The 27462-nt window shown below is 47.7% G+C and overlaps 1 protein-coding gene across 4 annotated transcripts in view; it reads right to left on the minus strand.

Moving 5' to 3' along the window:
- Positions 1-665: 665 nt before the first annotated feature.
- The window catches only part of KSR2 (kinase suppressor of ras 2), a 283471-nt gene continuing 256674 nt past the window's right edge, over positions 666-27462 (minus strand). For 3 of the 4 annotated variants that reach the window (XM_073312611.1, XM_073312609.1, XM_073312612.1), the window contains 4 exons: positions 25600-25731; positions 18457-18586; positions 17563-17696; positions 666-13411 (listed from right to left, as the gene is read on the minus strand). In XM_073312611.1, the coding sequence (XP_073168712.1) occupies positions 13405-13411; positions 17563-17696; positions 18457-18586; positions 25600-25731 (403 nt within the window). In that variant the 3' untranslated portion in view covers positions 666-13404. Of the gene's footprint in view, positions 13412-17558; positions 17697-18456; positions 18587-25599; positions 25732-27462 lie in introns of those variants that run through there. The other variant, XM_073312610.1, reaches the window with a different exon arrangement.

A 27462-nucleotide genomic window follows, 5' to 3' on the forward strand; every position in this document is an offset into this window, starting at 1 on the left:
GCATGACTGTGTTCGGGGTCAGGCAACGTTCTGAAGCCCTCCCTCCTAAGCGAGTTGGATTGTCGCTCAGCACTTTGTCTGGTTGCCTTAAGTGCGGATTAATTGCACTGTTTACTGCGAGGCATATGCGGGGCTGCATGAGAAGAGGAATGAAGATTTACCTGCGAAGGGAAAGGGTCTGGTTCTTAACGCAGCCTGCTGGACGCATTTGTGCGGCAGTATGTGTGGGCGCCGGGAGTTAGTTTTGTGTGTGAGAGCCTGGGATTACGGCCGCACTGCAAAACATGGGATGTGTGTAGTGCATCGAGACTGCTGACGCGAGCTGGCTGTCAAATCCTGGTGGAGGCAAGGCAGAGCCAGTTTTTGTTCTTTCCTTGATGTAGCTAGTCAAGGTAAATACCATGTGTGGGGGAAGGGGGTAGTGAGGTAAAGTCGTGTCTGGGCCTTGTCTCCACTAGGATTTTATAGTGATCTTGCTATGTTGACTCAGCAGTGAAGATCTAGCCTGAGATAGTTGGCGGTTGGCGGGGTGGGGGGAGGTATTCGAGTGTTCTCAGATACCGTAGGAGCGCCACACGTGAATACGAGCAGCACAGATGCCTAGCCGGGAGCTCTAGACCCAGAAGAGACACAGACCCATACGACCATGTGATGCAATAGTTTTCAAAGTCTTTATTGGCATAAATAATTCATACACTGTTACCTCACCAAACACTGCACACAAAAAAAACACAGGAACAAATGGCTAACCGGTTCTGCAGTTCACAGAGATTCGCACTCAGACAGCTGAAATTATAAATACTTTCTTAAAGTGTAGAAAACTTTATAAATGTTCCTGTACAAATTTACATCAGTGAGATCCAGCGTGCCTTTTCAGTTAAGCTTTTTTTTTTTTGCACCAGAATCAAATTGTTCTCTTCCAGTGACGAGAATTTTGCAACAACAACAACAAAATATATATATTTATATATATTTATAAAAACCAAACAAAAGAGGGAAACAAAAAATTAAAACTCTTTATCTCAGCTCATTCTGCAACAGTCATAACTAACATACAGAAAACAAAGCAGGCCATCAAGTTCGGTTTGAAACTGTACAGGATTTAGAGTTTGTTATATATGTATGTATATATCTCTATACATACATATAGATAGATATGTATATATATTTATATATACTTTATGTACAGGAAAATGTAACAGCGTACTGGACAGAGAAAGGAAATAAGAAGGCTTTTGCAACTGACAAAATTTCCAAAAAGTCACTGTTTGCAAAACGAAAACAAACAAAGAAAAGGAATAAAATCAAACATGCCAAGTGCTCGTCACAGGTGTGGACTTAAGCAGTGGCCACAGCAAGCAGATTGACGCAAAAAGAAAATGGCTGAGGATCCGGCAATAGACACAGGGCTTTTGCGTTCTGCAGTGCTACCCAGAGAGCATGTATGCTCATTTTCCATGACAGCCAAGATGCACTAACCCAAGTGCTATCTTCACTTGTCTTTCTCTCAGCAGTTAGCCCTCCGCTTTGAAACCGGTCATTGCTTTGATTTAACCGGGGCAGATTAAGAAACGTTGTTCCAGAGAGCGGATACTTCAGCATCTAAAAAAATTTAAAAAAAGATAGCCAGACATACTTCTGACTACGTAAGGGTCTAATGGGTGGTACTCGCCGCAGTCCAAAGAGCAGGACAGTCTTTGCACCACTTCAGTCTCACAGAGCCCCTAGTGACACAGTCTTTGTGTGGGCTCTGCAGGGACTGAATTTCACTTGACATGAATCCAGGATTCATACACCATGCATGTTGCAGGGGTACTTTTTATTTGCTAGGGGACTACACTTCCCCCAGCGAGTAGCAGGTCCTTTTGGTCCTTAACTGGCCTTTAACGAACACACAGGCATATCTCCCTGACTTGCATGCAATGGGCTCATGTTGAACTCAGGGAGTCAATGGGAGTTGTGAGAGTGAGGGACTGGGCCCACTGAGGGTAATGGCAGGTCTGCCTTGGGAGGCTATGGATATGCTGAGGGGGGAAAGACTCATTTCGTGGGCGTGCACATTTCCAACTGCTAGCGACACTCCTGGTGTGTGTGTTTTGAGTAGGAGGGAAGGGGCGGGACAGAAGGACTGACTGGATTGCTTTTGGACTACCCCCAGTGGGTGCTGCTATGACCCAGTCCTCCCCAGCCCCTAGCAGCTTATGTAGGAAGCTGTTGCAGCAAAATGGCTTCAAAGGCACACTGATATTTCGGGAAGACTCATGGAATTGGGTGTGTATACTCTGGGATGCCCATCTTCCCCTATTATATGCACAGTCATGCTGGATCAAACTAGAAAGAGCCCTATATATATGTGTGTGTGTATATATATAGGGCTCTTTCTATATATACACATATATAATAATAATAACCAGCTCTTCGATAGCACTTGTCATCTGTAGAGCTCCAAAGTAGGTCAGTATCATCACTCTCATATTACAAAGGGGGAAACCGAGGCACAGATCAGTGAAATGGTCATCCAGCAGGCCAGAGCCCAGACTAGAACCTAGAGCTCCTGGCTCCTAGTCCAGCATGCTATCCACTAGGCCACACTGCCTCCAGGTACAAATCATGTGAGTTATATCAGCAGAGAATTGAGCCCAGGAATATTTACATAAGAAAAAGTGTTGATAACAGGCTTGAATATGGCTATTCTGGCCAATTCCCCAGGGATCCAACTGACCCGGGGGACCATGGACAGCCAAACAGCCAGCTGGGTGCATTTCTCTCCATGCTGCAATGCCATGGAAAACTGGCTAAAAGGTTCCTACTGACAAAAACATCCCCAGAACATAGGCACGTCTGCTACAGAAATACAGAGCTGGCATCAAAGGCCAGCAAGTGGGTTGGATGGACACAGTGATCCCCTGCTTGTTTCCAGTGTGCCCAGCAAACCAATGCCAGTTGGCCTAGTCAACGAGCAATGCCACAGCCCATGTCTAGCTAGCACCGGAGAGCAAATGAGGTGACTATTATCACTTAGCATCAGAATCTGCTGATCCCCTCGCGAAAATGGGCAAAACTTTGTCACTTAAGCAGTTACAGGCGACTAAGCCTGTCCCCTCGCAAGAGCCGGGGAAAGAAAACAGAGCAGAAGGGCCTATGCCAGCCATGCTCCGATGAGCGTAAAACCCATTCCGAGAGTCTGCAGCCATTTGCGGTGTCGTCTTGTTTATGAGATGACACTTCGGGGGTCTGTTGTGCTCCGGTTCCAAACACACAGTTCCTATTAATGCTAATGGGAGTGCAGGGCGTGCAGAGAGAGGAGAACATTTGTGCCTGAGCCAGGACGTACAAAGGCTTTCTGACGAGAAGTAAACTTTCCTCCCAGCAGCTGCAGTAAATGGGGCGGTGGGAAGGGGGAGACGAGTCACCATCACTTTGCAGTTGGGACTGACCAACCGCTGAGCCACCACACCTCTCCGGGTCACCACACAGTCACCCAGACAACAAGCACTGGAGCTGCTGGCCGCACTCAGGCATTATTCATCTGCAGCGTTAGCTCCTGTATGCAGACTCTCCAACTGCCGGGGCACGTCACTGGGGCTCAAAGACTAGCGAGCCAAAGAAGTGGGGCCAGACCCTCGGCTCATGTACACCCAAGCATCTCAGCAGGTGGTCCTGGAACAATTTAGAGCAGAATTTGGCCCAGGGGGAAAAGGGGTGGTGGGGGGCAGGGAGTTTCATCCATGATTACGGCCCAGATTCAAAAGGAGCTGCACCAGGGGTAAATCTGGCCTGGTATATCTAAGGCTTCTATTAATGCTGAGAGAGAGCGTGGGGGACAGCAGACGTTGAAATGAGATTTAGCAGCAAAGAGAGAGACCAGTGCACTTTTGGGCCATATGCTGAAAGGCACCTCTGTCATGAGGAGGGAGCAGTAACCCCTGCCTCTTTACTGAGCCCTGGTGACCATCCCTGGGCTATTGCAGTCTATACTGGGCACCATGGAAGAGTTCCCCAAGGGAAGCTCTGTTGCTCAGAAATTGTCACCCATGGCTGGACCATAGCATTAGAAGACATGCTTTAGGGAACTGCCCTGGCAAGGCTGTGCACTAGATGAGCTGAAAGGTCTTTCAATCCTTGCCTCCATGGTGCTCTGAAAAGGGACCTCATTGCCTGTGGAAAACACGGCAGTAACACCAGATGATTATAACAGCCACAGGAGCGATTGCATGCTTGCCCCAGATGTCTTGTGGTGGTATATGATACCTGGGTACCTGTAGTAAACGGTGATTAAAAATTAACCAATATTGGGTGTGAACGGTAGAGCTGTCTTTCTAATTCATCTAGTACCTTTTTCTCCCACTTAAAATCTTAAGCATTAACGAGCGTAAAAGTCACCTTTCCTCCAAAGTCTCTTCTTAAAGAAAGATTCCCACTGAGAAGTGAGGAGCTGCTGTTCAGAACTGGAACTGGGGCACCTAATAGCCAAAACATACATACCGGAAGTGGAGCTCTGGCTTTTTTTTTTTTTTAATTAAAAAACCACTATTTCAAATATTGTCCGGGGGGTCACCCAATAGCCAGGGTAGTCATGTAAGAGAAAATTCTATACCAAAAGGATTTTTTATTATTTTTTCAAATTAGAGCACCAGGATGATCATGGGTTTTTTAGGGAACCTCTCCTGTGAACTGGAAGATTGCCCCAAAATGGGGAAGTCTTGGAAATCTATTTTAACTTTGTGCTACTTTCAAGAGAACAAATAATCAGACGAGGTTGACCGCAATTCCTGCTTAGTCACATGCAAGATGTTGATTGATGGATTGATTATGGAGGGTGTTGTTAGGAAAAGAGGTTGGTTTCTCCCTAAATACTGGTGAAATTTTAGTACTCACGAAAGTGAAAGAATATAGTTACTTCAACTCACATTATTCTTTTTTTCCCCATTTGTTGCAAGATGGGCTGAAGAAAACAAACCAAACTGCTTTTTTGGTGAGCCAGAGCATTGCGTTGCTTGTTTATAAAGCATTACTACTATCACTTTTCTATTCTGCCTTTGCAAACATCTTCTGGGGTCAGCCAGGTCTGTATCATGCAGTGACTGTGGCTGGCAAAACCAACCTACAAGATGCCACTGCAGTCTCGTACCCCACATCCAAAAGAGAGCATGGAAATTCTCCCTGCAATGACCCACGTTTCAGTTCATATTTAGGGAAGATTTCAGATGAGTTCTTACTATATTTGATGCCATTTGCCCATCCCTGAAATGTGCTGTCAAAAGGTGGGACCCAAACTCAGATCTCTCCTGACCTGAATTTCCTGGCTGGAGTTCTTAGAATGTAACTGAGAACTTAACATTGCCAGAGCAGTGTACAGGGCTCTTAGCGTAACAGAGCATTCAGATCCATCTCTCGAAAATGGACTGAAATTAAACTTCACACCAGAACACTCCTGAACTTGGGGCTGCAAAATCCAGATCGGAACCTTCCTAAATCTTAGCCTATTTTGATATGGCTCCCTAAAAAGGTGATCTGAAGTTGTGAACTGGATCTGGGGTTTATTTTGGGCTCATTGCCACTCTGCAGTCACAAGACACTTCTGTAAATAACCCATGTCTCCACCAGAGCTTGCACAGCTAAACTGAGCAACCGGATGAACTTCCTTGCTCCTTCGGATCTCCTATTACATGGCATTGTGGAGATTTTCTCCTACATTCTCTCCGCGGTGACGGGCTGGATATTTTTAAACCGGAAAAAAAATGATACACAAAGCTGGGATTAAAAAACAAAGAATGAAAAAAAAAAAAGAGTTGTTTTTTAATAATTAAGACTTTCAAAAATAAGAAAGCATGATGCAAATAACACGTTTGCATAAACAATTGTTGCTGGGCTGAATGGAGGAAAGGAGCTGCTCTTCAGAGCTAATTTATGATAAATACAGGGCAGCTATTTTTTCATCTACACTATTGTGCAACAGCCTTCGCTGCTCATGGCCCGGGTGAGACGTTATCATGAGGGAAAAAAGCAGGAAAGATATGGAGGAAACAACTGGAGATATTTTTGTTGCAGAGTGCAAGGGACGTTTATTAAGAAGTATCATCAAGACTTGAAGTGCCCAGATGCTTGGGCAGCAATGGCCAGAGAACACATGATAAGAAGAGCCCTGTTGCTCCTGTAGAGCCAAAAAAAGACTGTCCCTGTGCTTAGGTCATGGTGCCCCTGGGGAACTCTTCTTGGTAGCACCCTGCTTTAGGGGTAGGGGCACAATGACTTCCCATCCATCAAAAGGAGAGTCCATGGTGCACCTACCTGCTTTCAGAATGTACAAAAAGGTGAGGTTTGGTCTTCCGAGCAGACCCACTGTGAGAGCAGAAAGAGGCTAACATTGATTTTCTGGCTGGATTATTCACTCCTCTCTGTTAATACACCCTGAATCTGGCGTTAATCTCCCAGCAACCTCATTTAATCTGTGCAAACACACTGGCCCACAGAGGGGGAACTGGACTTTTTCGCTGTAGCCTCTCTCAAAACAGAAATGGGGGACAGGAGTGGGGTGCTTTCAGTACATCACATTTTATCCGGGCCTGCCAAGTTTGGGACGGAAGACGTGGGGGCACATAACGGGATTCCGATTTTTCACAGCAGTAGAAAGCAGAGATAGACAAGGCCTATCATCTCACTTAGTGCCCTCAGTCTTCCCAGACCAGGGCCAGGCACGATGCTCGCTGGCATGATCAGTGAATGACAACACACCTTACAGGCAGCCAGGTCAGAAGGCAGCATTCTCCCAAGCCTCTAGTTTAACCGTTCAACTGGAAGAAGACAGGCAGACTGGTTAATTTTGATGTACACCTTAAGTGTAAATGTCTTTGGGGACAGCCCACAAACTGGAGAGGAAGCTGCAGTCGTTTAGCTGAATAATGGTCTGTTAAACTAGGGTAAGCACAGAGCAAACAGAACTTCTCTATGAGCTTTTGATGGCTTCATACCCTGCTCCCCTCACCCTAATGAATGCAAAATCTAGTGCTACTGGAAGGATCCATGCCTTCCATCCTAATAAGTGACATGTGCAAACCAGATGTTATCTAGCCACAGTTTGACAAGCCATTCAGGGGCTTTCCAAAGTCCAAATTAGAGGGTGGGCACATGGGCACATTTCCACTCAAACTAGATGCTGATCATAGAATCATGGGACTGGAAGGGACCTTGAGAGGTCATCTAGTCCAGTCCCCTGCACTCAAGGCAGGACTAAGAATTACCTAGACCATCCCTGACCGGTGTTTGTCTAACTTGCTCTTAAAAATCCCCAATGATGGAGATTCTACAACCTCCCTAGGCAATTTATTCCCGTGCTTAACTAACCTGACAGTTGGGAAGTTTTTCCTAATGTCCAACCTAAACTCCCTTGCTGCAATTTAAGCCCATTCCTTCTTGTGCTGTCCTCAGAGGTTGAGAAGAACAATTCCTCTCCCTCCTCCTTGTAACCATCTTTTATGTACTTGATCTAGGGTTGTCTTTGATATAGAACTTTACTTTGCATAAAACACATTCCATTTTGGTCTCCTATCTGAACTGCCTTTGAGGATAGGACGGGCAGAGAGTAACAGGGTAGGCTCCCTGCAGAAGAGAAGAATGGCTAGGTACATGGCCACCCACGGGCTCCTCATCTTCCATCCCAAAATATGCTACAAGAAACTTGACTCTTCTGGCTCGCCATCATTTGATTGTAGTGAGCTCCTCAGGGTGCAAGCCTTTTACATAGACGCTGGAGCTAACATATGAACAAACCTGCCCTTCCTCTAGCCAGTTACTATCTGAACGGTTCATTTGCTCAGGTCTCAGCCGGCTCATAAAACAGATGAGGGGTCTGCTGCATTATGGTGAAATTCTTGTAGGCAAGTGGCAAAAGGCGTTGAGACGTTTCTTCAGGAAGTCACTCAAGTGCAGGAGTCCTCAGGCCAATTGCTGCACCTCTGCATCTCTCCACCCAGCAGCACATTGTACACACAGGGCCAAACTGAGCTCTTGCATAAGCGAGCACAACTCCTGTTGATGCCAAGGAAAGTTGCATTCCCTAATGTCAAGACAGAGTTTGGTCCACAGTCCCTCCAACTATTATATCTCTCTGGCCTGTTCCACTGGTTAATTCTTGGGCTCTGAAGTCCCATCAAATTTTAAATGAAAATGGTTTAATAGGAACAAAATGGCCTTTCTGGGAAGACTCTGATTGCTGAAGCTGGATTCCAGATTAGCTTTCCCAATGATCTAGGAGGCAGCTGAACAGCATGACGGGGGGGCATAAATAATCTGAGACAGAGGAGAGGAATGGATGCGTCCCATCCATTAAATCCTGTGCTGTCAGTACAGTCTCCCGTCTAACAGAAAACACGGGCTGTCAGTACAATATAATCAATCCTTTCCCCCTACACGCGCCATGGAACAGCTAATGGCACAGCCGGAAATTGAGCTTGGCTCCCTCTTTCAAGTTACAGTGAAAATATTAGCGATACCAGATCTTTCCTCTGCTGTCACAGCTCCTCAAGTTTGCAAGGCACTCCTCTGGCAAGAGGCGTGCCTATGGAGGAGCATGCTGGGTTAACACGCATGAACCTGGGACATCGCGGGTATCTCCTGTTCCATATACAGTGTTAAAATGGAGCATTGTCAGGTACCACCGTTGACTTTTCTAACGACAACCATTGTACCTGCCCAAAACATGGGTGACAATAGATGAATGGAAACAGCATTCTCTCAGGGTGAGCCAGACCTGGAGCAAAGTTGCATGGCAATTGTCTGCTGCAAAGGGGCAAGTTGTCAGTCACAACCAGAAGCAGCATATTTGGGGATTGGTTAGCACCCGACCCATGTAAAGGTCCTTGTCAACTTCCAGGGTCACCAAGTCAGCAGTGGCTGAAAGTCCTTGCCAACTACAGTCATTGCCATCTAAAGCTGCTTTGGCTGCTGCTGTGAAAGGTGATGTTAGCCCACCTACCTAGGGAGCTGGGACCCCTCTCCCACAATTGGCACCCGTGTTGGCACTCAGAAGAAAGGCTGAGGAATGAATGGGCACAGAGATCAACCTGCCATGCCCATTGCAAAGGCTGAGGCACACTGGTGGAGGCAATGAACTGTTGCAGCCCATGCTGCACCTAGCCAGGTAGCTAAACAGAGTCCTTCAGGCAATAGGGTATAAATAAACGCACCTTTCTCAAACATGACAATCCCCTCAACATATGAAACAGGAGGAGTCACTGCACCACTCCATTCCACCAGAAGGGGGCAGGGCAGATAACACAAAATTAGATACAGGGACGGCTTATGAACTTTCAAAGCAGGGTGGGAAATGTTCTGTGACTGACTATGAAGGCAGTATCAGAGAAGTTGAGATATCTTTAGCTTGAGGTTGGGTAGAGAGTTACTTACTCTTCACCACAACGCACTGTGTGCATCACCGTCCTTTTTTCTTTTAGGGTCAGCAAAGCACGTATGCCACTGTGTCTATTACCACGTGGAGTCCAGGGAACCCACCACCTCTTGGTTTGTGCACAAAACAATCTATTGGAGCCCATTACTCTACAAACAAAACCATCATTAAAAAAAAGTCAATAAAGACAAGACACCAACATATAATTTCTCCCCCTCAGTGCTCAGATATGTAAACTCAAATGCCACAACACAAACCTCCAAGCACTTTCCCCTCTCCTCCCCCAGACACGCACAAGTAGCTCCATGCACCCGTCCCACATGCACAGACAGCAACCCAGAACCGAATTCAGGTACTGAGTGGAAAGGAAGCAGGGGACGGAGTGATGGACAAGTCCAAACCCAACGCCTTTCCCTGCAGCAAAGATCGGAAAGAACCTTCCCCTCTGCTCCCACAGTCCCGAGGGACTGCCTTTTCCATCCCGAGACAGAGACGGCGTTGGGGAAAACTCCTTAGAGAGACTCCAAGGATTAGTGCAATGACATTTATGGCACATGATGCACGCACATAAACGGAGGACTGCAGAGATGGGGGGATAAGGGAGAGCAGCACAAGAAGGGACAAGGAAAGCGGGAGAGACAAAGGGGTGAAGAAAGCAAGGCTGAGAGAAAACAGCTCTCTTGCTACCCTGGGTGTAATGAAGAAGCTGCTGTATGCTAGGAGGTGAGAAATGGGAGAGGAACAAGGAACAGAAGCTACTGGGCCCAGCCATGATCACATGGCGACATCTCGACAGAGAGAGAAGATAGAACCCACTTATTTCTTCTGTGGGTTTTAGGGTGACAGCAAAGCAACCCAGCAGTGAGCTGCAGACTCATCAGCCTTAAGGGACGGACAGTCTGTGCGGCTGCCTAGCATGGTGTGTAACTCACATCCAGAGGGCCAAATGCTGCCCTGGCTCACTCCATTTACAGTACAGAGGTATAGCAAAGGCAGATTTGACCCTTTGGCCATTCACATACAACTCCTAGTCAGTGCAGGACAGAGTGCGACTATGCATGGTAAAGCTGGTAGAATGTATTCTGTTCCCATTGAAGTCAACAGTAAAATGCTTTAACAACACTTGTCATCAGTAGATCTCAAAGCACTTTACAAAGGAGTTCAGAATCATCACCCCCATTTCATAGATGGGGAAACTGAGGCACTGAGAGGGAAATGATTTGCCCAAGGTCACCAAGCAGGACTTGCAGAGCCAGGCATAGAACCTAGGTCTCCGCACTCCCAGTCCAGCAAATCTATCCACTAGGCCACACTACCTCCCACTTACTTGACTTCACTGGGAGCACAGTTAGTCCAGTGCTGAGTGATTTTGCAACTCTCCTCCATAAAGCATTAGAAACAAGCCTGAGCAAAATGCCCTGCATTCAAACAGCATTGAACTTAGAGGAAGTTGGGATCCAGAATCAATCCCTACATACTGTGCCCATCTCTAAGTTTTAGACACACAAACACACACGCAAATTTAATAGAACAAGCCCACTTTGTTGTATGGTCTCGCAATCAAAGCAATTTCCCCCCAAGATGTAACGTTTTGAGTAAGTTTTTAACCATCATTTATTTAGGTTAAACCAGTTACAATATAAGGAAAAGTGGGTTAAAGTAATTAATGGAAATAAAACAGAACTGGGTTAGTTTTCAGAGCCCTGTAACACCTCCCCATTAAAGCTAATTTATACCACAATTAAATGATTCAGGATGGTTCCTGTCAAGTAATTATGTTTAATAAAGGCCCGAAAATGCAATTTGCTCTCATCTGTCACTTGATATCTAGTGTAATGGGCTCAAGGCCCCATCCAAACTGACTGATACAGCAACACTGGTATGTGGTACTCCAGTGAAAACAGGAGCACTAAGATGCTGACCATGAAGCAGCTCTTCAGAGAGTGCAGAGTAAGAGGAAAGGAATGTACAGAAAAATGGATAAGGATCCAGGCCACACATCTTGCTCCCTGGCAGGTACAGAGAGAACCCAGGTTATGACAGAAGTGAACGTTGCAGACAAATAGCTGTGATCTCTGAAAAATCCAGGACTCACAGCCGGGGAAGGGAAGCTTTCTAGCTAACTTGAGAACAGGTGCAGCATAAGCACCGCACATCAAGGAGCTTCAACCCTGACTCAGAGGGATTCGCTCCAAGGGTTTAGAGAGTTGTTCAAACCCTGGGCCTAGCTGCTGTGAATGCAAACAAGGCTGCAGCTTGTGTCTTCTACAATCTTAACTGAGATTACCAGCTCATTGTACATAGGCCATCAAGCAGCCATCAGCTGGGGGTGATTTTTGGTCACTACTAGCTAGGGTGGCCTGTTTTGGTTGGATGTATTCCGGAGATTTCATCACATGACAATCTTTAATTAAAATTTAATCTTTAATTCCTGGAGACTCCAGGCCAATCTTGGAGGATTGGCAACCCTACTACTAGCCCAGTCTGGATTGCAACAGGTGGCCTAGAGGTGAAAACTTCTATTCCATTAATAACCCGCTAAACCATCCAGTCCACCAAAGAAATACATTGGGGGGAAAAACACGACAGGAACACAGGAATAGCCATACTGCATCAGACCTGTGGTCCATCTAGTCAGACAGTGTCGGTCAGTGGCCAGGGCCCGATGTTTCGGAAAAAGATGCAAGAAACCACAGTGGACAACTATGGAATGGTTTGTCCATAAGGAAAGTCCCTTCTAACCAAAGGAAATTAGCGCTCAGTTTATGCACTGACATGTGAGGGTTTCATAGGCTTGTTCGCATAAATTTTCAGACTATCGTCTGTGTCTCTCTAAAATCTAGACACATGTGCACTCTGCATGCTGGGGGTCTGTTTTCAGACCTCCCGCCAGCACACATTTTCCCAATGCCCTGCTAGATGCCTGACTGCAAAGCCCTACTTTGTGTGTGTGTGTGGGGTCCAGGCATGGACTTGAACCTCAATTTGCATGGGTGCATCTGCTCAGTCGTGCGCAATGTGCCTGAAAACCAGACCCCCCTGCACGTATAACATGGGCAAACAGGGAGAGGGTGGAGGGCACAAGTGGGAAAGCTGCAGCACTGGGGAGCAAAGAAAGGAAGATTTGCTGGTTAGATTCAAGACAGCGCAAAACGTTAAAATGAATACGAATTTGTATCTGTGCCATGCGGAGAGGCAGAGAGAGACAGGGTGAGAGTGACTGAGTGTGGGCGGGAGGTAGAGAAGCCACTTGTGAAAGGTGAAAGGTGTTTATCAAGGTTCTGCAGAGCAGCAGTGGAGCAGGGCTCTCATAACTGTCTTTGCAGACACGTTTCCCTGCAGGAGTCAGCTGACAGCGGTGAAAAATCCCCCCTCCCCACCGAGCGGGCACAGTCTCCAGTGATAAACTGATGGAGCAGCAAGATTCCTCTTTAAAAAAAAGAAGAAAACAATCCCCCAAAGGCCCCACGTTCGCACTGAACAGCTGATTGGGGTCTCAGAAGCCACAGTGCTCAACTGAAGCTGGTTGCTTCCCGCTCAGTATGAACCAGAAGAAAAATCTCAAAAGATCAATTACACACACACACACACACACACACACACACTCTCACAGCCCCCTCACTCACGGCCTTTGCTGGAGTGAAGGGGGACTCCATGACAAGTCTATACAGCGCTTGGTGGTTGTTCTTTCCAACCTCTTCTCTCTCCAGACATTTCCCTCTAGGATTCCTTCAAGACCACCGTTGGGAATTCTGCATTCCTCCTGTCCAATCCTGGCTGTTTATTCTGCGTTCCTCCTGTCCAAAGCTGGCTGGTTATTCTGGAGAGTGGGTAAGCATCTGGGGACAGGGAGAGAATCAGCAGGAAGTGTCTTTATTCCTTCCACGCTCCCAGTCCATGGTACCCTCTGGTCTTCCTTAGTGCATGGAGGAAAGAGAGAGGAAGGGGAGGAGGAGGACTGAAGGGATGAGAAAGGCACCGTCCCTTAACTCCGTCTGTCACAGCCTGGAGAGGAGAGACCAGACAGACAGCAGTCAGCACCTGAACAAGGACAGCTGGACGTTCTGCTGAGTGCAGTTCCCTCCAAGGTGCCCCCCACCATGGAACAGACCTCTCCAAACATTAACCTACTCCCGTCAGGGGATTCATGCTAACCTGGGGGTTACTCACTGGATGGAAGGAACATGTGGCAGGTAAAGTTCCAACAAGTCCATTCGTTCTTATGCAAAGGAGGGTTACCATGGAGATGGTAAGACGGCTTAAGTAATTGCACCTCCCCCCGGGTACCCCCATATCAGTTAGGTTCACATTATTGTTTGATGTTTTCTTGCCCAGATTGGTGGGGGAGAAAATTGTATATGTAGTTGTCCCTTTATCTCCTGCCTCAGCGCGGAGGGATGGATTAGACCTCTTGAGGTCCCTTCCCGCCCTGCATGTGTAGAATTCTATTGTTCCATACATACACAGTGTGTTTGCGTAAACAAGACGATGATAAATGACAAAGTTTTTATACAGTTACCGTAGCATCCAAGTACCTGATCTATCATCTCTAATGCCCCCTTCGCTTCAGGACATCGGCAGCAAGCATCCGGGCAGCCCTGTTATAGGTCTCTATTCCATATCAGACCCTTAGCTACAAGACCTCTTTTGACCATGATTCCCCATGTCCATTCCCACAATCATCCTGCCCTTCTCGTAACAGCTACTCAAGAACCCCGTTACCCACCACTACCCAGCAACTGGTGATAAGCAGGAATACAAAGCTACAGATTTACTAGGCCTGACAATGGCAGCAAGGGGAGAATCTGCATTACCTCTAGCACCTAGAGGTTTGGGCCCAGACCCTGAAAGGTCTGAAGGCAACATAAATCAATGGGAGTTAGGCACATAGATCTCTTTGAGGATCTGGGCCCAAACATGGCAGGGCTTCGTGGAAACATTTTTGTTCATTCAGTCTGTGACCATCATCTCAGAGAGATGATTACACAACAGGCACATCACAGTCGTAAGAGTCAGGGGAGAACTGTCAGATCATCTAGTCCATTGCCAAGGGGGGCACGAAGTTCCCAGAGGATGTATAATACCGTGTATCAAACTGACAGCATATGTCGTCTTAGCCCATAGGCCAAGGACAGTGAGTCAGGGGTGCGTTTATTAATAAACAATCATGTTATAGGTGTTGGTTCCATGCTGCTGAAAGGCTGGGTGTAGGCTAGCAGCCACCTTCTCCCAAGCCCCCCATGCAAACACGTCCATGTGCAAAGCAGGGTGGGGAATGGAAACAGCTGGTCATGTTCACCTCAGCAGCACGCATACAGCTGGCTTAGCAACTGGTGGGGTGCGGGGGACGGACAGCCGTGTGGTCTCAGGCATATTCGAGTCTGCCTGAATTCCACCTCCCAGAGAGATGAGGAACCAGTTGGTGGGGGAGAGCGCGGGTGAGCGGTAAGCAAATCATTACTACAGTGCACAATGCCACTCTCATTACCCTGTGACACTGCTCTGGAAGAAGCAGCAACACCAAGGAGACAAGCAGCAGCCAACCTCTCCTTAACGAGGGAGCCAGAGAGATACCTCTGACAGAAAACAACTGCGGATCTGAAATCCTCTCCCACTCATCATCTCCCAAACACAGCAACCAGAAACAGAGGGCAAACTTGCAGTAATTAGGGTAAGCTGCCAGCCAGAAGTTTGCCAGCTGTCATAGCAAGGACAAAGTGAGTGCAATACCCTAAAGGGCAGCTGTTTAAATGACCAAACGCAATGAAGCAAGCATGTAACCTACCAACTTCGGGTTCATCAACCTCTGGCCTTCCTTGTAAGATCTCTGGAGCTACTGCCTGGAACTCGTGGATAGTTCCACCACAAACTATCAATTAACATCACTCCTGTCAAACCACCTAAATTCATGGCAGGCTTTGGACCATCTACTGTAGACTTCCCAAGGCTGATATTTTATTGTCTCTGGGATTGCTGGTGTGCCCTGCCTCCAAACACTAATAAAGGTGGGGCAACAGGAATTTCTGTAGCTGAGAACTTTAAACAGGGAGATTCTATGGGGAAGAGTTTCCCAAGCCCTTGTTCTCCAATGTGAGCATGAGACATTCTGCAATTTAAAGAGCTCTGAGAGAGGCGCACAAGGAATAACTGAGGGCCTCAGCAGCTCATATGGGGCTACAGAACAGAGCTAGAATGCTAGGCTGGGAGATTCGGTTGCCAGATGTAGGATGAGAAATCAGCATCTCAAGGCTCTTCATTGTCTTCCAGAAAGACGATTGCACAAGTAAGATGAGTCCAAATGCAAGAAGGCCTTGGTTACCTTTTGTGGGTGGATTAGCACAACTCTCCCCAATCCATTATTCCTGTAGTGTCCTGTCCTGCCATTCCATTCTACAATTTCCATGGCAGAAAATACACTCCAAGATAAAGACAAATCTCTCCCCTCCAGCTTGATACGTCTATGGAACTGTGCATGCTGCTCCCCATGTTGTGAATTAATTTATTTCCCTGTGTATTCGCTAGGTATTGTAGAGGAAAAATAGACAGTGAGAGAAGGACCTTCCCACTGAGGAAACTTAGGGGGAGAAAATCGAACAATTTAGTTGGGGATATGATTTTCTGCATTCTCCCTGGAGCTATTATAGGGCCAAATCCAGAGTCCCTTATGTGGGATCTACTCAGGCAAAGTGTTCATTGAAGCCAGTGGGAGATCTGACGAAGCACTAAGCCAAAATGATGTGAGGACAGGATTCGGCTGACAGATGCTTGTGTCAGAACTGAGAGCTTTCTCCTGGCCCTGCAAACTCTCCTGCTGTTTGATCCTGAAAGGCTGACCCGTGCGGTACTCTCACATGTGAATGGCCCCCTGGAGACAAAGGGCTACCCACAAATCGCCACCTCTCTTGACTTCTCAGTCTCAGAAATGAAAACATCCTTGACAATAACGTATTGAAACCTTAGCAATGTCTCTCTGAAGCCATGGTGCAGTGTGAGGCAACCATGGGCCACACATTAACAGCCTTTGGAAAGGCCAGGCAAGTCTTCTCCACGATGTTAAGTATACTTATGACTGTACTGGAAGCATACGTACTGTATATCATGTCTCAGCAACACATAGATAGGCATTATTGTGCTATAAGGCACATTTTAGGAACTCCAGTTTGAGGTCCATTGCTGACTCAGTGACAGCTCCCTCCGGATACTGCTAATGCAGTATCAGGTGATATGTGGGGAGGTGGCTGCAGGAAACGCATGTAACCTCTCTCTGTCTGATTAACTAACAAAGGCATGCTGATGCTTTGGAAAACTTGTATGTCTCTGATGAGTAACTGTGCCTGGAATGTAACAGCTAAACGCAGAACTGCAGGCCTAGGGCAAGGGTTCTCCAACTTCTTCCGAGTGTGGGGTACATTGGGATGCAGTCACCTCCTCCACACCCATTCACCACCATATGGGCCACCTCTCTCCCTGCCCCATTCACCACCCAAAAGACCTCCCTCCCCCTCATTCACCAGCACACAGACTGCCCCTGGTCTTCCCTACTCCCCGCTCACCAGTGCTCCCCTTGCCACTGAACATTCCTTTCCCAGTGGCACCTGATAGCTCCAGTCACCCCAGACCCCAAGGGCAGCCCATTCCCTCTTCCGCTTTATCAAGCAGCAATCCCACTGGAGGCAGCTAAACTGGCTCCTCCTGCTTGTTTCCAACAACTTACCTGGGCTCCAGGATGCTCACCCATAGCAGCGGCTGGTACAAAGAAAAGTCAGCCCCATAACACCACCACCTAGTTTTATATAGTGCTTTTCATCAGCATATCTCAAAGCACTTTACAATGGGAGGTAAGGATCCTTATCCCCATTTTACAAATGGTCACCATATGACCAGCCAGCTCCCTAAGCATCACCGACACATGTTCCCCATATCATCAATGGTCCATGGACCACAGACCAGGGACTGCTGCCATTGGAAATGCCCGGGGGAGGGGGTGGGGGTGAAGGACTTCTCTGTTAATCAGGCTCCACTCCCCTCCTCCACCCACCCCAATGCCAATGGGCAGCATTACTGGCAGACTTGTGTAAGGTGCTGACCCACGGAAGAGCGAGAGCACCAGGCACAGGGAGAGGAGAATCAGTGGAAACACAGGGCAGGAGCCTTACTCTGCCGACTTCCAAAAGTGCCCGGGGTGCGAAAGGCGACGGTTCCGCTTTGGCAGTTTCTCCAGCATCTCCATGAGCTTGGTGAAGGTGGGTCTCTCCTCTTGTTCATACGCCCAGCAGAAGAGAAGGATGTCCTGCAGCACGCACAAGACAGACAATGAAACAACGGAGCTAGCCCTCTCCACACACTTTACTGGGACTGCACAAACCCAGATAGAGACAGGCCGAGACAAAGCCCTGGATCCTAGGCACCTGCGTGCTTTGGGGACTGTTGCATCTGCCCATCTCTACCATGGGCTGAAACAAACTCCTCACCATTCACAAGGTCCCTAACTTTGAGGGAGATCAGATCTTGACGTGAATCCTGTAGCTTGGGCCCCATATCCTTGCAAAGAAGGGTGGGAGGAACAGTGGAGTTCACTCCAAGGCGCACATGCCACCTCCCAGACCCCACAAAAGGCTGGGTAAATGCAAAAAGGGCGGAGCTGCTGTGTTCCCTCTCTGGAAGGGGAAGGGATACACCCTGCTTTGCTGCTGGAGCCCTGCAGCTCTCCCCTACCCGTAACACCTTCTTCCTTCCAGCCAATAAGAGCTGGATGGGGCCCACCAACAATAGGTCAAGTGGGTCAAAAGGTGGCTGGTGTGGAGTGACATGAGGCGCTCCTTCCCCTCTAGGGACTGCATGAGCCTCCACCACCCTGGCAGTCTCTTCTGGCTGAGACAGCAGGAAGGGAAGTTAGATCCTGGCACACAACACAACCGCATTTTCTTTGGCCCACGGGCCACCCCAGCAAAGGTGATTTTTGGAGACGCTAGAGCGGTTGGAGATGCTAGAGTGCGTCACAATGGGAGCACCTCCCCCCACCCACCTGAACACACTGCCACATCACATACCGATATCTCTTTGCCCATGCCGATCTGGCTGAGGTTGGGCTTCATCCCTCTTCCCACTTGCCATATTATTGCCTCTGCCGGTTGCGTCTTGAAAGGCCACTCCCGCGCATGCAGCTCATACCAGATAGTGCTGTTCGGAGACAGTAGCACTGGGCGTTAGAATGACCTAGACACCAAAGATGCAGCTGGGGTACCTCTGAACACTGTAGCCAGGCCGCATTCTCTCCCTGAACATCCGCACTGACAGAATATGCCCTGCCAGGGGCATTCCTTATTCAGTATCCAGGGTAGACATCTCAGAGAAGGCATGTTCTCACACCACCACTACCCTCTCCTATGTAGATAGCACCTTGTACCCAGGGATCTCAAAGCATTCCACAAAAGTGGGTATTCATGCCATTTCAGAGATGGGGAAACTGAGGCACAGAAGCTAGTGACTTGACCAAAGTCACATGACAAGTCGCTGGCAAACTCTGAATGAACCCCCAGCTCTTCTGACTGCTAGACCCGTGTTCCAATACATTGCATCCCCTTTGCTGGGGATTCTCATCACAGTCTCATCTTGACCTGCAGGGATTTTGCATGTGACTGTAACTCTCATTACCAGTAAAAGGCACCTGTGCCATTCCCCCCCCCACCCTTTTTAGCACATATTGGGCCAGACCTTCAACTAGTGTAAAACTGGTGTAGCTGCACTGATTTTGCTGGGGCTACATCCATTTACACCAGCTAAGAATCTGGCCCACTGAGAAGAGAATAGGCCTCTTTGATGGGAGGCACAAACAGACTGACTAGTGACCCTGGTACTTCAAGTGGGAGGCTCCTGCAGTGCTGCAATGGTGGTTGAACCTGCTGCATGGGGAGCAGCTTAATAGATAATGCAGGGGGTAAATCAGTCTTATAGCTTTTACACATTCATGCCACCTGCTCCAGCTGGATCTGGAAGCAAGCTCTGTAGCAACAGGAGGTTTTGCTTTTCTGTTTTTTCCCCAACAGGAATTCAGTGCTAGATCAACAGCCCCAGAGGCAGATAGGTGGTAGGTAGACTGCCCGTAACACAGGGACTGTCTGGACAGCGATGCAAGCTCCCCCACACACCCCCATCTGGGATCTTCATTCCTGACCCGGCGGGACCAGCCACCTCCTGGGGTGGAGAGGGTCGGTCAGATTCTCCAGCCATTTGCTACTTGGCCACTCCAGACAGACAGTGAGGCAAGGCCCCATGTACTCTGCAGTGAGCTGCATCTAACGTCTGCGCCGCCCTGGTGCAGCCCACTGGACATTCTGCACCAGCTGAGCTGGTCGACGTGGCCATGGATAGTCCAGGCCGCACATTGAATTTTGTACATAGTTGCATTTGCTGTGCACTGCCCTGGCATGAGGGGTTTCCAGTGTGCCACAGGGCGGTGTCTTGATGGAACTGAACTGTGTTGTCGGGGGGAAGGTGGAGAACCTGGCAGCTGAGCAGGGAGCCAGCGGGGTCTTTTGGCCCCTGGGAAGTGGTCTGGGATTGTGGAGGAGGCCCACACTGGTATCATCTGCTGAGGTGACCATCAGTTTACAGTGTTCACATTTAAAACAGCTCCCTACAGTTTCAGAGTCAACAAGCCACTGAGACGGGGTCCGCTGGGTCAGGAGAACCACACCTCATTGGCTGATGTTGGGCTCACATTTTATAAGGTTTTCTGCACAACTATCAGGTTTGCAACCCCACTTTATTAAATGAAAACTTCGGGCTCAGATCCTGATGTCTGGCACAGCTGAGCTAAGGACAAAGGTGTTTGAAGCCACTTGTGCGCCACCCCATCCCCATGTCTTCCATCCATAGTAGAGGGCAATGTTCTTCTCTTACTCCCCACCTCCACAGCTGTGGAGGGAGAGGAGTTCTGAGTCACCTCCCTCAGCTTTGCAAGAAACATCAATCTTCGGCTTCAAAAGCGCTCCGAGGCGGACAGCCCTGTCCAGGGGCATTGTTCTGCTTCACATTTATTATATTCACCACCAAGACATGACTTGAGGGGGAGAAAAAAAAAAAAAAAGATTGTCCATGACAGCAGCAATCGCTGCACCATGCAAAATAGGTTCAAGGGGAGGAAGGGAATACAGCCTCGCACGCTTCAGCTTTCAGGTATTAATTGAAAACCAGAAATCCATCAAGTCAAAGGGGAAATGCACCTTGACAGGGTAATGAGAGATGTCCTGAAAAGCATCAGCCAGCGTGAAATGAAGATCTAAGTCTCCCTGGACATCAGCTCCCCTCCTCCCCATGACCCTGCTGAAATTTCCTTTCTTGCTCACAATAGAACTGGATTTGAAAGCTGGAGCTGGGGGCAGAGTTACAAAGTTGTGAGGTACTCAGAAGGCAGACAGTTAGCCTGGGCTCCTTGTTCCTGCCCCAGCAGCACAGCTGTCTCCTGATCCCTAGATGGAACTAGTGGGAAGGGAGGGCACGAAACATCAGCTTCTCTCCCCATAGCCAACTGCCTACACTTTTCACTGCTGCTCTAGGACCAGAGACAGCCTCCAACATCACTTCCAAGAGGAGATCCATTCAATAGCTAGCTCGTCCTTCACCCTGCTATCTGCTCCTTGCCCCCTTGACAACCAGGCTTATTATCTGGTGTCTGGACAACGGGACTTTTTGAAAAAATAAATGTTCATGCTTCTAAGTGGACTCTTGGGATTAATCAGAAGGTTTCCTGGGGAATTCTTATCTGTACTGTGTTAGTGTTGCTGGCCTTCGGGCCCTGAATGGATTTGTTTTGAAATAATGCGCTCGAGAAAGGAATATTTCACCAGGACCAGCGTAGCAGGCTTCACGCAGAGCTCTTTTGTAAGCAGGGTTCTCTTGTTTCTGCATCTACTGAACTTTCGCTTCATTTCTTCTTCTTCTTCCTCTTTTGTTGTTGTTGTTATTGCAAAACTGATTGAGAACCAAAGCCCAGCAGCACCAACCACAAATGCCAGGAGCTCTCTTCACATTCACTATGTTCAAGGCACTAATGTCTAAAGGGGGACCTGGGGATGAGGCAGGTCTAGCTGCAGATTTCCAGTGTGCCAGTCACCAACCTAGGCACCAGGCCTAAATTCCCTGCTGGCTTAAACCGGGGCAGCTCAGAGCCTTTGGCCCCAGGTACATCCACCATGGCTCCGTCCTTTCCTCACATACTGCACTAGTTACATTAGGGGAGTAAGTGGCTTCCTCTCTGAAGACAGCGGTGGTAGCTATCAGCAAAATGGAAGAGAGGTGACTAGCAAATCTGCTGATGTATTTACTCAGTCTGATTCTGAATCCTTCCATGCCTAGAAGTGCCATTCTCATCAATGAGAGTCATTTGAGCAGAGGGGAGGCAAGATCAGACCCCAAGTTTGGAACTCTTGATGGTTTACAGCTGAAAGGATCCATGGGCTGTGAATAATATAAATACAAACCATTCTAAAGTTGCCTTGAGTGAGAAGCCTGCATCTTTACAAAAGTGGGGGGTAGGCATTTTATAAAATATTTCTTGCTCCAGAACTATGCCAGTCTTGGGGTTCAGGGGGGGCAGGTCCAACTGGCAGTATCCAATAATTTAGGGACAATTTCATCCACAGGACTGGATACTGCACAATTAGAGGAAGTGGTGCTGTCTGCCAATGGTATTCATAAGTTGCCTGTCACTGTGGTATGTTAAGTGCAATGGCATCTAAGGCCTCAGTCTTTGGAAGCGTCCATTAATTTTGGATGCCTGTTTTCAGGTGCCAAATCTGACATGCCAGATCCTGGTTTTCAGAGGTGCTGAGCACTCGCTGCCCCTACCAAAGTCAACATGAGCTACCGGTGCTCCATGCTGCTGAAAAAATGAGCCCTGGTCATATCCAATTGGGTACCCAACATGAGAACCCTCCCCCCCCCCGAAAAAAATTAGTGTGCACGGAATGGGAACCGGAAACATTGCTGTAAGGTCTGGAGTATTTCTAATGTTCTCATACCTGAACGATTTCTTCCGTTAATCTGCTTGATAAACGTGTATTTTCTGCGATGAAGGAAAAATAAAAAGCTCTGTATGTATAAATGTATCCATACGTTCCCTTTCCTAGTCTCAGGCAACAGAGTCTAGATAGGGGGATAAGAGTGTCTTGAAAGGCTGAGTCTAACAGCACCATCTCACAGGCAGCTGTTCTCCTTCCAGCTAAGCTGAGAGTCGTTACTGATGGTCAGCGATTCAATGCAAAGCAGGTTTTAGATCCAAAGATTGCAGATGTCCATCTCCAGAACGCAAAGAACACGAGGCTTCCAGAGAGAATTTTCAGAAGGCCCACTCTGAAAACTCATTTTCCAGAGTTTATTTTTCAATTTTAGACCACATCCCTGCAGTCGCCACCGTTATTTTGATGGCTGCACCCAGCTTTAATTAATTTGTTTTTCTAAGCATGAGTTTCCCTGGCACAGATCCGTGCAGAGTTATTCCTTACCTGTCAGACCAGAAGGATAACATTAATTAGTGGAGCGGAGGGCATCTCTTAGCTTTGTGACACTTCACATTGCTACATTGATTGATTCCATTCCTTATTTTTCCTCCTCCTTAATGGAGGACTTCTGTGAAGCAAGGTCTTAATCACCTGGACATTCGGTGTTTCTCCATACAAATTTTTCTACGCCAGAATCTTTTCCTCGGGACTAGAGCCTAGATCCCACTGCAGACACACTGGGTCACAAAGCAGCCCCAGTAAGGTCAGCCAACAAGCAGGACCATCCCTGCTTAGAGGAACGAACAAGAGGCATTAAGGTAGCAGAGCAGTGCCTACACTACCCTGCTCCCTAAGGCTTAGTGGAAAGGGGCCATGCAGCCTTTCCCTGTACCCTGGCAATTCTCAGTGCCCCATGAGCTAGATCTCTTCAGGCCACCAGTAACTCTAGAAGAACCAGAATACCAGCCAAATCTGGGAGCAAAGCCACAGTGATGTCAGCTGTCATAGCACCACTGAAATCAATGACCCAAACTGACCATCTGCCCACTGGTGTTTACCAAAAGGAGAAAACTAGAGCTGTCCTGCAGTGTGCTGGGGAAAGAGACCAAAAGGGGGCAGAAAGGCAGTGCAGCCTTACCAAGTCTTACGACTATTTCCCTTTGCTGCCATTTTTGGTCTCATTTGGTCCCAAATTCCTTCAGGAAAAGAATTTGTGAGCCAGATCCTCAGCCGGTGTAAACTGGCAAATCTCCACTAAAATCAATTTACAGCAGCTGAGGATCTGGCCGCACAATTCCCAGCATCTGGGAGGATATTACGAACCATGAAGAACAAAAACACTGAAAACTTGTAAAAGAAACTGACGGCTACTTTAAACAGGCATAGAGCTCTCAGATAATAACTTTAAGTCTTAACCAAATGGCTTTTGCTTAGTTTGAGAAGATCCCTTAATTGCTTCTTTTTTTGTTGTTGTTTTTAACGCTGACATTACACCAAAAATGTACTGCTTTAATTATTGCATTTTTTAAATGGAAATAGCTTGTCAGATAACAGCTTCGCATAAACTAATCACCGTATGCTGCAGTCTTTAAGGTGCCCATCAATATGGCACAAAGGAAAATTAATCCACCGGACAAAACCTATCGTCCTATGTCTGCCTCAAGGAAGATTTTTTATCAGGGAAATGGTTGGGCCACTTTCACAAAGGATATTTTCTATTAGATAAATAGTGTGAATAATTAACTGGTGTACGAGATGCTCTAACTGGAAACAACCATTTACTCTGTCTGTCTGTCATTTGGCATCCCCTCCCCCTACTGTCCGCAGTTTTAGAGCAAAATTCTAATAATGTTTAAATTGTTCTAGATTATCTAGCATGGAGATCAATGTCCGTAGAGAATTCAGAGTATCGAACTCTTCTAGGTTCTCCTACCCACCGCCTCACACGCAATCAGCCGGGCTCTCTAAAATGTTTCCTCTATGTTCACGTTATGAAGTATTTATAGGGGAGAGATGGGTCTGAACCAGAAACCCGAGAGCTGAAGGTGGATCTAGTTTTCTGGAGTTGGCCCTGGTCACAAAGTGGAAGTCCTGAAGTCAAATGGGATCTTGCCCCAAGCTGCGGGATGCCATTTGGACTGTGGTTTCAATTCAGTCTGCTGGAGACAAGGCTCAGCTCTGGAGTTGGGCTCTGGCTGATGCAAGACTCCATCATTTAGAAGAAAGGGTTAAGCTGAGGTCCATCCCTAATTTAGTTTGGTCAGTGAGATTGCTCTAGCGCCCCCATCTCAGCATTTAGCATGCTGCAGAGTGCTGGCATGGAGACTGTCTCATCCCCCACGCAACACAGGGAATGGCGCTTAAAGTGGGGAAAGGCCACAAGGGGTCGCAGACCCGGCAAACAAATATTTAAATATTTTAAAAAATCAAGCTGGGTTGCTGATGGGTGCGCTTTAACCACTCTCTTACTAAATTTGCGGCTCCCAGATTATGATAGCCCCCACTTTTTTCAAACTAGTTTAAGCATTGGCATGAAGAAGAGGGAAAGAATCTTTCACGCTGACCAAGATCCCAGGCTGTGGGGCAGCCAGCCGGCAGAAGCTAGGTGATCCCAGGCTGTGGGGCAGCCAGCCAGCAGATGCTGCTATAGGCTACAGCAGTCACTTCCTTTATCTCCTCTGTGCCTTCTTCTACGTAGAGCTGATGGCCAATGGATCCATACAGTTAGTGGATGGAACCAGCCATCCTGGATTGGCCTGGTCCAGCCACTTCCCTGGCCTTTCCACAAACCCCTAACACATACGTACTGGGCTGCCATGAACTTGGCTCTATGGCACAAAGAATACTGCAGGCTTTGTTGCATTCCACAGCCTTTCTATAGGCAAGAAGGTCCCGTTCCACCCCCCCCGCGCGGCAAGGACTCCACACCACCCACACCCTCCTCCCCCTAGAACGCTCTGTTCGGCCTGTTCCACAAACCAACAATCCGCCTGGGAGACCAAGAGAGTTACCGAACTCCTGCTGCAATAAGACAGATCCCTTCGGTTCCGTTTCATTTCCCTCCCGTCGTTCCTGCCTGCTTTGCAGCAGCACCAGAATGCTGCAATACTGTGCTAGCCCATGGGCTCACCCCCAACCCCAAACTCCTCCCGACAGAGCCAGATATTAGCTTGGGCCCACAACAGGACTTACCCAAGTGCAAAAACGTCTGAGGGCTTGGAGAAGGGCAGCTTGTCCTCTTCCGTGTCAGGCGAGAGCTGGCGGATGATTTCCGGGGCCAGGTGGCACAGCCAGCCATTCTGGATCCGCAGCTTATTCTCCCTCCTGAGGCGACAAGAAGGCAACAGCGGGAGCATCACCGAGCTGCCATTTCAACCATACTTCCTACGAGGGTCACTGACCACGCGGTGACGAACTGGGATAGCAACCGGCTAAGGCTGCACGTCCTCACTGCCTCTAGTCAGTCCAGAGGCAAACCGGGTTTACCCCACTGGGTCAATAAAGTGGTTATTCTAGGGTAGGACCTGTGTTCTAACTCCTCTAAATAAATCACAAGGAGAAACAAAATGAGTGACCTCACTTTTGTCCCTAGTGCATGTTTGGCCATCTCACAAAACAACTATACAATGGGTCACAGGTAGACTGTTCCTGGAAGACCAGGACTCACACGGGGTGGTAGAAATGGAAGGATGTAGCTCAGTTGGGATTGAGATTACTCAGGAGCGTCGTGTGAAGAAACCTTGCATAGCGCCTGCCCTACAGTCTCCCAGTGCTATGAGTCCCTTACATTAGCCTACGTCTCAGAAATCCACACCAGCAAAAGATAAAACTTCCTCCACTAATAAACTGTATTTGGAATTAGGGCCGCTGCAGTCAATCCACATAGGATCAGGTCCTAAAACAGAACAAAGCAGCTAGGGATAAACGAACAAAAGGCTAAATTCTGATCTGTTATGCTGGTGCAATTCTGGAGTCACTCCGCTGACTTCAGCAAAGGGCCTCAAATTTACACTGCTGTAACAGAGAAGAAGTTGCCCGGCAAATGTCAGCCTGTGTGAAAGAAAAGACACCCTGGAATTTCAGGCTGTCGTTACGGCAATGCCTGATATATACATAATATATGCCTTTTACTGGAGTGGGTGGGTGAGGTTCCGTGGCCTGCAATGTGCAGAAGGTCAGACTAGATGATCATGATGGTCCCTTCTGGCCTTTAAGTCTATGAGTCTATACAGGAAATATGTCAGAGACACATGAAAAAGCAATCCTAGCAAGTGGCTTTCTCACTGACCCAAAACATTTTGTACAGAACAATATAAGAAATGCAACCGAACCGCAAAAAAGACCTTTACATGCATCTGCTACAGAGCGACAAGACACCATATTAAAAAAGGGAAATCGTCAGGAAATCTAAATAGAGCAGAAAGGTCCAGATGGGCGAGTGAACTAGCAACTCAAGGAAAAAAAGTCACATTATATCTGTAAGTTGGGAGGAGGAGTTTTGAGGAGAGCTATTCCAGTGCTGTTAGCAATATAGGACTAACTTGTTCATTACTGAGTAGGGGAGCTAGACAGACAATGGCCACTCATTGAATGGGACTTGCATGGCGAAATCTCTGAGTTGGCTTTGAAAATCTCACCCTATATTTTTATTACCAATAGCTTTGTGGACATATATATGTGTGTGAGGGTGCATGGATATGCACACAGTCATCCAGTACTGCAATGCCAAATTTAATTATAGGCCACTTTGCCCCTTGTTTTCACAAACATTATTCTTGAATAGATTTTTTTTAACTTAATACTGTGGTGCTCAGCCCTTCAGCTGCTTTTCACTGACCTGACGGCTTGAGCTTTGCCCATCCAGCAACTTGGGGAAATAATAAAATCAATCAATGAATCAATCAATAAATAATAATACTAATGCTTTGTGCTTGGGCAGTGCTGCTTGTTGGCAGCTCTCAGAGCACTGTATAAATAGCTGGGGGAACATCATTATCGCCATTCCACCAGGGTGAAAGACCAGCCTGGTTAGTGCACGCTGTGGCCGGCGCTGCC

The sequence above is a fragment of the Lepidochelys kempii genome, chromosome 15 (genome assembly GCF_965140265.1).
Source record: "Lepidochelys kempii isolate rLepKem1 chromosome 15, rLepKem1.hap2, whole genome shotgun sequence".
NCBI classification, from domain to species: Eukaryota; Metazoa; Chordata; order Testudines; family Cheloniidae; genus Lepidochelys; species Lepidochelys kempii.